The sequence below is a fragment of the Hipposideros armiger genome, unplaced genomic scaffold (genome assembly GCF_001890085.2).
Source record: "Hipposideros armiger isolate ML-2016 unplaced genomic scaffold, ASM189008v1 scaffold_299, whole genome shotgun sequence".
Classification (NCBI taxonomy): Eukaryota; Metazoa; Chordata; class Mammalia; order Chiroptera; family Hipposideridae; genus Hipposideros; species Hipposideros armiger.
In genome coordinates, this window is record NW_017731649.1 from 1528991 (window position 1) to 1543038 (window position 14048).

The 14048-nt window shown below is 42.0% G+C and overlaps 1 protein-coding gene across 5 annotated transcripts in view; it reads right to left on the minus strand.

The window, feature by feature from the left end:
• The window catches only part of WDR27 (WD repeat domain 27), a 132784-nt gene that overhangs the window by 87512 nt on the left and 31224 nt on the right, over positions 1–14048 (minus strand). For 4 of the 5 annotated variants that reach the window (XM_019659497.1, XM_019659499.1, XM_019659495.1 and 1 more), the window contains exons 19-23: positions 13436–13569; positions 11739–11836; positions 10339–10460; positions 7173–7270; positions 5925–6027 (exon numbers count right to left, since the gene is read on the minus strand). In XM_019659497.1, coding sequence (XP_019515042.1) covers positions 5925–6027; positions 7173–7270; positions 10339–10460; positions 11739–11836; positions 13436–13569 — 555 coding nt within the window. Of the gene's footprint in view, positions 1–5146; positions 5269–5924; positions 6028–7172; positions 7271–10338; positions 10461–11738; positions 11837–13435; positions 13570–14048 lie in introns of those variants that run through there. The other variant, XM_019659500.1, reaches the window with a different exon arrangement.

Consider the following 14048-nt stretch of genomic DNA (forward strand, 5'->3'; position numbering starts at 1 on the left):
AAACAGTTAAGTATCATTGAGACTATCTGATCTTTCAGAGTTTGGTCAAGTCCCCTGAGAAATCATCTGGGCTTAGGGTGGTTTTGCAGAGGAGCTTTGGAAATTTTTTCCAATTTTTTTCTATGAAAACTGGCCTGTTTAATTTAAGGGGCGAGGGGTGATAAGTTATATTTCCTACAAGTTATCCATTTTAATGTAGGCTTTCATATTTGCATAAATTGTGAAAAGTAGTCTCATGATTTTCATAAGTTCCTCACTTCCATTTTTTTCTCCTTGTTATTTCTTATTAATTACATATCATGCTTTCTATTTTTAAAAAAAATTTGGGTTAGTTAAGTTTATTTTGTAGATATGTTTTAAAAAAACAAGCATTTTCATTTACTTATTAGTTCTGATTTTCTCTTTTCTAACTTACTGTCTGCTTTTATCTCTATCAATTCCTTTCCTCTAATTTATTTTGTTGCTCCTTTTCTGGATTTATAGTTACCTATTGAATTATTTTTCCCTTTTTAAAATTTGTTTAAGTATTTGGTGTTTTAAATTTACCTCCAAGCACTGCCTATTTGTATCCCAGAGACAATGAAATAGCATGTTAGAAATATAATTATTTTCAAGAAATTCTATGATTTCATTTTGTTTTACATCTTTCAACCAACAGTTGTTCAATAGAATTTTTTATGAGTATCTAGGTGGAAGGAACTTTTTAGTTTCTATTTCATTACCAATTTATGGTCTCTTTATGGTAAGACAAACTGTTTTTTGTTCTTATTTTAATTTATTGAGCTTTTCTCTGTGGACTCATAGTAAATGATCAGGTGTTTGATGTGCATTTGAAAAGAAGGTACCTTCTTGCTGGAATACAAATATGGCTATGCATACCTACAAGCTAATACGCTATTGATGTTATACGGGTTTTCTCTCATCTTATAATTTTTGTGCACTTGATCTGCTCAGGACCGAGATGGATATGCTGAGCCACCATTATTAGTGTTTGGCTGCATATTCTTTCATTCCTTGTATTTCTACTTCAGGAAATTTGTTCTGTTTATTTGCCTTGATGAATAGACATTATATTTTCTTCGTGAATTTTAGCCTTTGCCACTGTAAAGTGTCTGTGCACAATTAATTTTAGAGGGTTGAATTATGCCTGTGTGATCTCAAGATCATATAATCTGCCTTATTTTTATTTTCGTTTGCCTGATACACATTTGCCCATCTCGTTTTTTATCCTTTCTGGATCACTTTGACATTGCCTGCATTCAACATAGATTCAGATTTGCTTTCTTACTTACAAAATTCAATCTGAGCCTTTTCTTTCCAAAAGATGAGTTTATACTACTTGAACCCACTGATATAATTGATTTGTTGATCTCAGTTCTGTCCTGTTGCTTTAGTTTTAGAATCTCTCATTTTATTTCCTCATATTTAGATATCTCTTTGGCACTTAACAGTGATTTCATTCTTGTCCTAGTAGCTATCTTTTAGTAAAGCCTATATATAAAACTCTTAGCCAATCCCCTACTAAGCCCAACATTGAAACTGTCTAGCAATCATTTTTCATCTCTCTATTCCCTCTCCTCTACTATCCAGTTTTAGTCATTAGAATTATCTTAATATTTACATTATCAAATAAATCTAGGAGTGTACAATTCTATTGTCAGCTTCAAGTGATAGCCTTTTCCTAATTATTCTCTATGAGAAAAATCGAAGGATTTATCCTACTTTCTAGAATACTCTCACGTCTCCCATTTTTGTATTATATTTAAACTGTAATAGATATAAATCTACAAAGTGTTTTGGGGCCTCATCCTCATCTTTTAGTTCAGTTATATTGTTGAACATTTTCATTGTTCACCCTGAACCATATGTTGAAGCTTCTTCAATCTCACCTTGGTTTTCTAAAGCTTTTTTCTTCAAGAATGAATCATGGCAACACTATTCATTCGTTTTGGGCATGTTCATAACAGTGTGTCTGGTTTTACTCTTAAAGGACAATTTATCTTGCTATTAAAAATTATTAACAAAGATTTTCTCTTTTAGCTTATGTTAAATATGTTCCTCCCAGTGTTTTCTAATGAAGAATAATGGTTTAGAGAAGTCTAATGCTCATTGATATTCTTCCTTTTATAAGTTTTTGAAGATTTGAAGAAAAAGATGTTTTGTTATTGTTTGTATTGTTTTTAATGATTACTCAAATCGATTAACTAAGCCATGTTTTAGTGCTGACGAGCCTGGTTCAATTTTCACAGATGCCCTTTCAATATACAGATTGAAGTAATTTCTGAAAGACTATTTTTGAATTACAATTTTAAATATAGTTCTGTTCTTGCTTCAAATCAAAATGTTCAGGGAATCCAATTATATGGAGTTGAATCTTTTTTGCCAAACTTCTATATCTGCCCTTTCATTTTCTTCATTCATGTATGAATTTATTTCTCTTCTCCCTCATACCCTCTTTTTCCCTTATTGTGCTCTCTGTAGTTACCTAATCTCTACAGTATTCATTCAAATTTGGTTTTCATTTCTGAAAATTGTTTTCTAATGCTTTCCTAAATTTATCAGTTTTCACATTACATACTCCTGTTGTCTAGCAATTTCATTTCTGATCTCTTCTGTTTCTGCTTTAGCTGTTCTGTTCAAGTTTATGTGTTTTCTTAATTTAGTGCAGCTCATTTGCAAACATATTGTTAGTTGTCATTTGCCTAGAGAACACATTTTTCTGGTGTGGTCTCATTGTCTGTGCCAGTGTTTTTTGGCTCATCCTCATCTCTTTGTATTATAAGAAGGATTATCAGATTCAAAATTTGTATGACACAGTAAATAGAAAGTAGGACATATAGGAGAAATAGAGACAAAGATAGTGAAGTCGAGACCTATTGTGAAGCTTCTTGTACAGCAAGCACATGAAAGATATGTGGTTTGTAGTCTACGTGGTATTCGAGAACCAGCAAAATATTTTAAGCAGAAAAGAATCATGATCAGCAATAATTTGTTTTCCACCCATTAAAAGTTTGTTAAAGTCTTCCATTATGATTGAGGATGTTTCTTTTCATCTTAAGAGTTATAGTACTTTTGCTTTATATATTTTGAAACTGTTATTGGGTGCATACAGATTTAGAATTATGACAATTTCTATATAGACTGGCATTGTTGTCATTATTAAATGCCCCTCATTATCTTTTAAAGTCTTTTAAAGCTTTAAAGTCTATTTTCCATTTAAGTATTTTCACAGCAGCGTCATTTCCCATAAATGTTCTCTCTTCATACTTTTAATTTCAGTTAATATATTTTCAAGTTGTGGTAACATATATGTTGAATAAAAAAAGTGTTCAAAAATTTCAAGAAAATACAATGTACACAGTTGACGTACATTTGGCTCCTGAAAGAATAGATCCCTACTTAAATGTGCTCATGAATTTCTTAAGCAATATACAAGTAGTGTTCAAGCATTTGAAGCAAATAAGGATTTCATATTATACCTGAAAACCAGGAAATTATTATACATAAGATGTTCTAAAAGACAATTTAATTAAATAGATGGATGGATTTAAATTGGTAAGAGAGTTTTAAGCACTTGCAATTTAAAGGAAAAACCAAAACTTCCATTATTTTGTTGTGTTCATGGTGGTGATGGTGCTGGCAAGGGTTTTGTTCAAAATTAAAAAAAAAAAAGTGTCCAAAATGGTGGCAAATAGTTCATATTGTCAAATAAATGTTACTTATTTTAATATTTTAAGTTGTTTTAATAAATTTGCAATTATTTATTAGCTGCACAATAATCAAGTTTCAGAATACATTTTCTTTGAAAAAAATCTAAGGTATCCATTTCCACCCAATTTTCACATGACCAAACGAGCTGATTTAGAGATGAACTCAAGTATCTGTTATATAGCAGATGTAGCACGCTTAGTGAAGTACTTAATGAAGCACGCTTAGTTACGAACCAGTAAAATTTTAGAATAACTTTTCCTATTTAAAAGTTTCATAAAGAGTTTTCAATATTTTTAAATTCTGTTCTCACCAGTTAAACTGAATAAAAGTTTAGAAAACAAATCTCTCAGTTAAATTGTAAAGTGTTTATTTACAAATAAACTTTATTATTTCCTTGAATTTTTGGAAATTTCTTTATGACTTTTTGTTTAGATAACCCTTACAAACTAGTTGTGAGTTGACTAGTGTCCCCCAAATTGATGCGGCCATGTCTTAACACCCCTAGGACCTGTGGCTGTAATCTTATTTGGAAATCGGATCTCTGCAGATGTAATTCAGTTAATATCATAAGATTATCAAGGATTTAGTATGTCCAGTGACCAGTGTCCTCATCAGAGAGAGGAGAGAGATTTGACACTCATAGGGAAAGTGGCCATTGAAGGTGGAGGCAGAGGTAGGGGTGATGAGCCTCGAGTCAAAGAACGGCTGGGACTGATGGCCACCGCCAGGCACGGAAGAGCATGGGTCAGACCCCCCGCCAGAGGCTCCACAAGGAACTGACCATGCTGACACCCCGATTTTAGACTCGAGGCTGAGAACTGGGAGAGAATAGATGTCTGCTGTTTTAAGCTTCCAAGTTCGATAATTCATTATGGCAGCCCTAGGAAACTAATACAGGACCTTTTTAAATACTAAGGACAAACGGCTATACCGGGGGTGCCAAAACACTGCACACATTTTAATGATGTTTTCTATGTATTACTTTTCGAGGTTGAATTGAATTATGGTAGCAATGTGTAGTGGGACGTTTGCTCAAAAGATGGCGTTAATCAAATGAATGCTAGCGTCACCATGGCAGGACCGTCAAAGGAGATGGCGGAAGCACGGTTGTCATTCGAAGAGCGCAAGACCATTTTGAAGTGGTATTTAAAATTCAAGAACGTTCTCCTGACTTAACACCCCTTGACTTCTGCCTATGGGGAACCTTAAAGGATGTGGTGTACCACAGAAAACCGGGTGCACTGGCGGTACTTCGGGAAGAACTTGAAACAGCAGGCACAGCAATACAAGTGGACACTTTGGTCAGTGTTGCCCAAGCAGTAGTTCACGTAATCAGAAGTGTCTGGACGCTGATGGGAACCACTTTGAGCACCTCTTGTAATTGCAGAAGTCAAATGTGACTTGTATCCATCTTTTGTTATCGGTATATATTGAGTATTACAATTTTAATACAGATTTTCCATTTCTTAAAATGTATATACATTTTTTTGGCATCCTCTGGATATCTGTTCCAAATCCATCATAAGAAATGTGTTATTTATTTATGAATGTTATTTCCTGGTAAGTCAAAGAAAATATAGAATGTAACACAATGTCTTTCACATAGTAAGCAATTTGTGCAACTATTAATAAATGAATGAGGACATGAATTAATTAATGATTGTTTAAAATATCATAGTTCACTTAAAAAAAACCAACAAAACACCCATGACAGCCTTTCATACCTGGCGCGGTACTGTTATTAAAATACTATTGATGACACAAGTAAAGAGTTAACAGGAGCGAGCTTAAACATTAACCTCTTGGTCTGAATCCCCTGGCCAGCACTGCACCTGCAGGCTGACAAGCACCTTACATCCTACATGGAAAAATATAAAACCCCAGCACTCCTGCTCATCGGTGCAGCTAATTCTATTGGACTCTGCCCTGGCAAAGCTCCTGCCAGTTCCAAACAGAACTCTCTCTTTCTTTTGGACTTTCAGTAAATCTTTTCTTACTCTTGTAGAGTCTCGTGAATGCTTTCACGTTCTGCAAACGACCAAGGGTTAATTCTACGCCAAGACAACTATTACTGTGTAAGGGTCTCAAAACACTGGCCCGCAGTGCAGCTTGAAACCGTTTCTTATCCTTCTGTGCAACAATATTCAACAGTCCCCACAGGAGCAGGTGGGTTCCCGGCGGCTAAAGACCCCAACACACCCAGCAGCACGTACGTGTCTGTCCTCGGCACCACACGCCACATATCGTCCACAAGGGCTGAAGGCAATTCCACATGGGTAGCAGCGGTTCAAATGACCCTCGAAACGACGCTCACACCTATGAGAAAAAAAGGACACATGAGGAACAGAAAATGATTTTTAATTTTTAACACAAATTCGGATAAAGACACTGACCCATTGCTTTTCTTCACAAAAATAATTAACAGTGAACAAACTCACAGTGAAAGAACATTCTCTATGTGAGGATTATTAAACAGTTAGTAGGTTATTCTAGAGATCTTCAAAAATAATTAAAACACTTTCAAAATCATAAATTCACAGAGATGACCAAACTAACATTAAACAGACTTTTTACATATGGAGACTATCAAATGATAAACATATTCTGGAGATCTTTAAAATGATAGAAACAAACCTTTTGAAATCATAAGTTATTTAAGTCAATGAGTCAAGACTTTTGGGAGGTGCAACGTTCTATCAAAGCTGGTTAAGTGTAACAACCAACCATTCATAAAATGCTATATAAAATTTGTTTACTGTAAAAAATGTCATGGAATTGATGCAAGTTTTATCAAGAAAAATCCCACACCTTTGGGGACAGCCAGCGCCACACTAAGAAGCCTCTGTCAGCATCTACCAGCATGGCTGGGATCCGCGGGCATGACAGCCCTGCCCAAGACGTCCCGGGGGTGGGCCACGTCCCCTCCACACAGCACTCCGGGGGCCACAGGGGTTTGTGATTAAAGGGGCGAGCAGATACTAGTTTTGTTCTTGAGTATATATGCACACACACAAATATTTATTGTATTTGGTTATATAATTATATATTGTGATTGTTTGGCATAACATAATTATCAGAACAGACGTTTTTAGAAGACCAGGAAGATATGTATAACACGCATGCACACATATAGCATATGTAACACATTACATGTGTATCTGATGGCCTCCCTGGGCACCTGGGGCACTCAGGGCACATGCCACACAGAACCGAGGAAAGGCCAGCACCTGTTACTCTGCCGTTTGAAATGTCTGTAACTTTTTCTGTGTATAATCAGGCTTTTCTTAGACTGGTCAGTGCGAATCGATTCACTATACAACCTTGTCATGTTTGGGAAAAGAGATCAAATTGAGTTGACAGATATTTAAAGCCAAATGCTTCGGGAGCTTTAATAGAAACACGTTGATATGGGTTCTGTGGCTTCGCCCCAGCTGACGTCTGCACAACAGGACGGGCCTCACCTCAGGGTTCTCAAGTCCCACAGTCGGATTCCGTCACCGATGGCTCTGGTTGCGAAAAGGTTATAGAGCTGAGATGGTTGGGTTGTGAATGACGATCCCTATAATCGTAAGAGGAAAAGTGCGCATTATACATGGCAAAATACGGTATATGTAAAACACTAAAATATCTTCTATTGTGAAACAGAAACAGAGAGGAGAGGAAACAGGAAAATTCCAAGATGTCAGACAAAATAGCATCTCATCATTTTTCAAAATGAAATAACTTGTCTGAAAATATGAGAAAAACTGGTTTGCTAAGATTGAAAGAACCATCTTTACCATTACTTCAAAGCCAAGGCTTTACTTTTTATATTACAAGTTTAAAAAAAGCATTTAAAACTCCAAAATTATATTTGCATTTCGAACTTAAACAGCTGAAACGATTTAAAACAAATCTGGGAAACAAATTGAAAAAAATGTCAGACTGAGCTCTAGTAAGTTTCAATCTAGACCAAGTTTTTATGGCTCTGTGATAAACCCCAGAAATAAAGAACAAAACCAGAAAAAGCAAGTAGGTATTTATAAGGAAATGCTGACAGACCATTTCCATGTGCAAAAAGTGGTGATGATCACTGGCTATGAAATGACCACCTTTAATAAAAGCCATGCGTCATAAACTCAAAAATTAAATGAACAAAGAAATTGTTTGCTAACAATTCATACCATGTTTTCCCCAAAATAAGACCCAGCCGGAGAAGAAGCCGTAGCGTGAATCCTCCAGGATGTGGGGGGCACGCACTCCTCCCATGAGGGCTTTATGACCTGTTTCAGGGAGAAGGGTGCCTTTTCCACAAACTCCTTCAAATTAAAATATTCAGTATGCCACGGTGCCATATTTTGGCACCTAAAATCATGCAAGGGCTTATTTTCCAGCTAGGCCTTATTTTGGGGGACTAATAAGGGTAATACTTTGGAGACAAGGAGTAGCAAGTATCAAAAGTATGGTAAGAAATATGTTTTAAATGTAACATTTACAACCCAGGAACATCGCACATGAGATTCACATTTATCTTCATGACTGAAATATTTTAACTTAATGACAGCATTTTGGTAAATTTAATTAATTCTCACTGAACTGTACTAAAGACTCAAGCTCTAGAAAAACTGATCAGGTACATGACTACATAACATTTCAAGGGAGATGCTTGAATGTTGAAATCTTGATCTTTAGATAAATTTTATATATCGCACTTTGAGAATGAAACATTATATGCTGTTTGTCATAAAATCTATGTGCTGACCCATCTTTTCAAGGAAGCACCGCCCTTCACATTTACATCTTATGTCCTATATAAATGCTTGGATCCTTTTCTTTCTGTGGGTAACAGTCAGTTGTGCCTCGAATCAACAAACATTCACTGAGCGGGATTCCAGGTGCAGACACCTGTCCCACGCGCCACACAGGAGACCGAGACACCACAGGCCCTAAAGCATCTGAGAGCCAAACACCTTTGCCTGAAAGGGTCACTAGACCAACCTGAACAGTCAGACTTACCCTTTAATACTCTATCAAAATAGCGCCTATCCATAATCTCAGTGAGTTTTACTTGAATTTAAAAGATCATAATAGCTAAAAAATAACATGGGTATCAGGCTGACAATCATTTTAAATATATGACTCAGCTACCAAATTCATTTAAGGGCCCGGAAATACGTGAGGTCGGATGATCAGCTCTTCCCGGCCCGCCCGCTCCCCGCTCCGCCAGGCCGACCCCCCTCAGCCCCCCCACCCCCCAGCCGTTTCCTTCATCGCCTCCCAGAGCAGGACGTCACCACACATGCGCTCCATTTTGGGCGTTTGCTATTTTGGCAGCCTCGGAAAGAAGTTGCAAAAGGCTTCAAAGGGATTCCTTAGTTATCTGGGGGACCCACTGCACAGTGTTTAAAGTACTTCTGTGCTGTTTTTATGCAAGAAGATTCTGCACAGATAAAGCAAGACACACAAAGTAACCTCTTCATCCACTCTCTCCAAGCTGATTTTTCCACAGCACTACGTAAACCAGGAGAACTCGCCCCATCATGACCCGAAACGTCCTCGTTAATTAACCTCCGAGGGTGTAACGTTGGGAAAAACGTCCAGGCAGATGCCTGTCTGTGCCTGCAAAGGCCCCCAAGACTGAGGACGTCCCACGGCGGTGACGGCGCTGCGCCCCGCGTGCTCCTGCTCCCCAGGCCCCGACTCTGCCCTGGGCTGACCCGCCCCCACGCACGTGGGCCACGTGCTCGGCCTGCAGACTGACTGACAGCTCGGTCACCTGGGCACGCCAGGCCCCGCCCAGTCAGCCTCTGGCCCCTCCCACTGGAGCCCGGAAGCCTGACCAGACCCCCTCCCCCCGTCCACCTGTCCAGGCAGCTGTGCTGGGGCGGCGTGTCGGCAGTGCAGCTGCGTGGAGCAAAGCGTTGGCCTTCGCTCCCGCTCCCCGCGGGGGCCAGTTCCACACACCGTCAGCCCAGACCCGCCCTGGCAGGCAGGACAGGGAGGAATGATGTGCTGACACCGTGGGCGGCAGAGCCTTTGAACCAAATCGTAAGACTTCCCTTAAACAGCACACAGGTTTCAGGAGGTGGGTATTATACGGTAAATCCTGAACTGGGAAATCCATTCCAAATACATCAAAAAACAAAACTGTGGCTGAAGTTCCAACAACAGAGTCTCCTGAATGCTCTTTTGAGTGACAAAGCGTCTTCGGAACGAAACTGTGACAATGACTTCATCACGGTGGCCATCCCCCATAACCGGAGGCCTTAACCTCAGCTGTGGGTCATTCAGAACCATTTCTCCATCAGAATGGATGAGCTGCATCCGGAGAGGACGGCTGCTTCACGTCCTCAGAGGCCCAACGAGCGCGTGACAGTCCAAACCCGCAAAACCACGTGGGGCTTTAATGAGGAGGCTTCACTAGAAAGTCCAAGAATGGGCCCATGAAATGATCAGACAAAAGTACAAAAATTAACATTCATGTGTGCTGTTAAAATATCTTCTAATGTCAAACATCAGGCTCAGAACTTCGTGAGCAACAGCAATTAACACAGAATTCAGCAGCAAGCATAAAATCGCGTCACACGTATTTACGTGCCAAACACCTAAACACAAAACTACAAATGACGTGGAGCATCACTCACTTACTTTATTTTGACAAATTTGGTGGACAGGCCGTGAATGGGCTCCCACGATCACAGCCGCACTGCACCCCACGTTGAGGTCAAAAACTTCCAAAGTCCGGTTCCGGCCGGCAGTCAGCACGAGGTCTGCGTGGTTCTGTTAGGGAAGGCGTGTCCGGACCCACCAGGGAAATGAGCATGCCATGTGTCCCATTAGTAAAGGCTGGAACACGAGGCGACCACGAACGGGAAATCCTGGGCACAGCCCGTGCCCACACTGGCCCCGCGTCTGGAAGAGCCGGTGGCAGGTGAAGGGGCCACCAAGGACACAGGGAGACCCCTGGCAGGGCAGACTTCAGGGGGGGGAGACCAAGAGCTCTAATTCTAGGTGAGTGAGGTGTGAGATGCCGGGGGAGCAGCCCAGTCAGGAGACAGGTCTGAGACGAAGGTGGGACAGTGGAGCCAAGAAAGTGGCCGGTGTCCCTGGGAGCAGGCTGCGGGAGTGGGGGACACAACACACGAGGACACGTTATCAGGCAAGGGACACGAACTCCATGAATTTGGTATATGAGGGCAACTTAAGACCTTAGCTCATGTGACCACAGAACCACCCAACTGCCAATGTTTACCCAGAACACTAAAAAGTATGCACAGTAGAAAAACACTCTAAAATGTCTACTAAAAACCTAAAAGGATGCCAGGTAGAAAAGTACACACAGGAGAAAGGGCACTGGGTTCAGCAGTAAACCAACACCAGTGCCCACGCCAAAACACTAGAAATCACCATTCAAGGCAACAGGAATCACGGCGACACTTTCCTGCCAGCTGGCTTTTGTTTGTTTTGCATTGGTTTTAGCAAAAAGTCCTAAAAATAAAATAACACATTTCTACCTAAAATATACTAGAACCTTCTAACACCTTAGGTCAGTCCTTCTGAAACTTCAGCTTAGCCTTCTGAACAAACTAAAATTTTATACAACGAATTCCTGAAAATTATGATTTTGCTTCTAAATAAATTTAAACCAATATTTTTTTTAATTAAAAAGGATGATGTTAGCCACAAAAACTCAAAAATTAAAGTTTTGGACTCAATTTCCTATTCTATAGAAAGGCGCTCACGCAGAGCTCTGCCTGCCGCCATGTGAGAGGTCCGCTCTCAGGCCCACGGAGAGGGCCGCGGCTGTTGAAATGTGCTCAGTGACGACTGGGTGTCACTTGGTGAGCCACAGGTGGCAGGTGCATCACCGGATGTGGCAGTGGTGCCCCCACTGTACCCACATTCCTCCTGTCCATTAGGCACTGCCCACTATTGGGATGAAATTAACACACAGCCCGAGTTAGCCCGACAGGGCACCCAGGGCCCAGCTCCGCGCCGAGGTGGGCGCTGTCACAGAAGGCGGATGGCCAGAGCAGGACAAAGGATACAGGAATAAAAGTCGTTCGTCGCGGACAGGCTGGTGACCTCAGCCGCACCCGTCATGGGAAGCTTGACAACAGCCCTGCATCTGCCCCTCGGCTTGTATCTGGAAGAAAAGACGGAGAGCCAGCAGTGGGTCTTCTCCCACGACAGGCAAGCATTCTTCCCAGAAAAAAACTGAAAACGAAAACCAGTTTTCACATCACCAATAATCACATTTTATAACACTGAGGGAGTATGTGCGTCAGCTACTTTAATTTTCCCTCACAGAAAATTCACTAAAAATATCGTTATACTCAGCCAAAAATAATTCCTTCCTGTCTGTGAGAAAGTAAGCAAACCTTTTTCCTAATTCTAAAACCATTATGCGTCTCACGGAGACATCCAAGCAGTTATAAATTATTTGCATTTCCAAACATAATTTTTAAATATTTCCTAGAGGGCAACTTAAGCAGATAGTGGTGCTGGAATAAACGTTGGTCTTAACCCCCAACAGTAATTTCTGAGTGAACCTGCGAGCACCTCCAGTGACCTTGGCCCAGGAGTGTGGCCGGGTCAGGACCAAGCGGCCACAGGGAGCAGGAGGGCCGGGGCTGGCTGGGGGCGAGGACAGGGCACCACAGGTACAGGCAGGTGAGGGGCACAGCCGTGGGAGACGGGCTCAGGCAGGAGAAAGCAGGCCGCCAGCCCACGCCCTCACAGGCAGGGACGTGCTGGGTGACACGTGTGCAGGCCAGGACTCCGGTCCAGGGGGGCGCGGGGGCAGCTCAGGGCCAGCGCAGAGGTCACACACAGCCCTGGGCCCCGGCCGGAAACTGTCCAGCTCCACAGCACGGGGCGGAGGGAGCAGGAAGCAGCTGTGTCACTCTAAACGCCGTGTGGACCCCTGGGGACAGTGCAGGTGAGGAAAGGCATTTCAGAAAGAACAAGTCTCAAGACAAGGGGACAGGGTGTGTGAGGACACAGGCTGCAAACAGGCTGTGGGTTAAGACAAGTGACAGCGGCGCCGGTGCCGCGGTGAAGACAAGACACTCTGGCAGCTGGGAGGGGCCGGGAGGGGACACCCCGTTCAAGGCGTTCGCGCCTTCAGTCAGTGGCAGCTAAACCCTTGTCAACCCGACACCAGAGCTGGGAGCAGGGCTGAGGTGCCAGGAGCGCCAGCCCTGCTGTGCGCACTCGGGATCAGGCCGCTCAGGCTCAGGCTCCAAGTGACAGGAACACGCAAAAGCTGAGCTGTGTGGGTGACACCGGGCGTTTTCAATAAATGCTGCAAGAGAAGGGCACATGCGGATGGAGGGAGCCAGGCCCAATTCCGGCTGGGGGACAGGCAGCATTGGTGACAGGGACATGGTCTGTGGCCTCACGTTGTCAGAGTCCCAGGATTTGGAGCCTTAGGGTCTGAAACGTTGGTGGCCCCTGAGGCCGCACCGGGGGAGAAGTCCACTGCAGCCTGAGTGAGATTCAGGCCTGGGACGGCCACCCCGCATTCTCCGGGGTGAATGACGGCCCAGCCATGTGGGACAGAGAACTCCGCGTCCCGGGACGCTCCCTCAGCTCTCGCCAGCTCCCTGGTAACGTGTGGTCCCATTAACCATTAAATTTTGGAACACGTCTTTAAATGTAGAGACCGGTTTTACACAGAACCCAGTAATGAAACATGGCTTCCTCCAACCAGAGAGGGGAGGCCCAGGGGAGGAGGCCCTACCGACGCATGTCGTCTTGGCGAGCGTCGATGTGATAGGTGAGCAGCTGGACCGCAGGGCCCGACGACAACAATATGAAGGTGTCGATGTAATAAAACTGTGCGGCTTGAACAGGCTTGGGAAACACGTCCTTGCCCTGTAATGCAAATCATTATTGTTATCATAGAATAATTATTACCAAGGTAAGAAAAGACACTGCCGCTCCAATAGGAATCTTTTCATCTTAACACCAACCATCTATTTATTCTCAACGTGTAAATATTCTTTGTTCAACCAATTTACAATTTTTGTTTCTTCTTCCTGACTGCTTCTAAAAGAGGTCACAGAAAATAAATGCTAACAACCTCTTTGAAAATCCACAATTCACCAGCTTATAATGTGGTTCACTGACGCTGCGAGTCCTGTAATCACCCTCCGTCTCCTGCCATCTCCGCGTCACCTTTCCCGTCCTATTTCCAAACCATCCCCCCGAAGTTCATAGAAAAAGGTTATTTTCTCCCCAAAACATATGCCCTTGGCCATTATTACCTCTACTATAAAATCACATATTAAATCGATATTTAAAATTATTCCAATACTTTAATATTAATAATTTTGCCATTTTAGACCCTAACA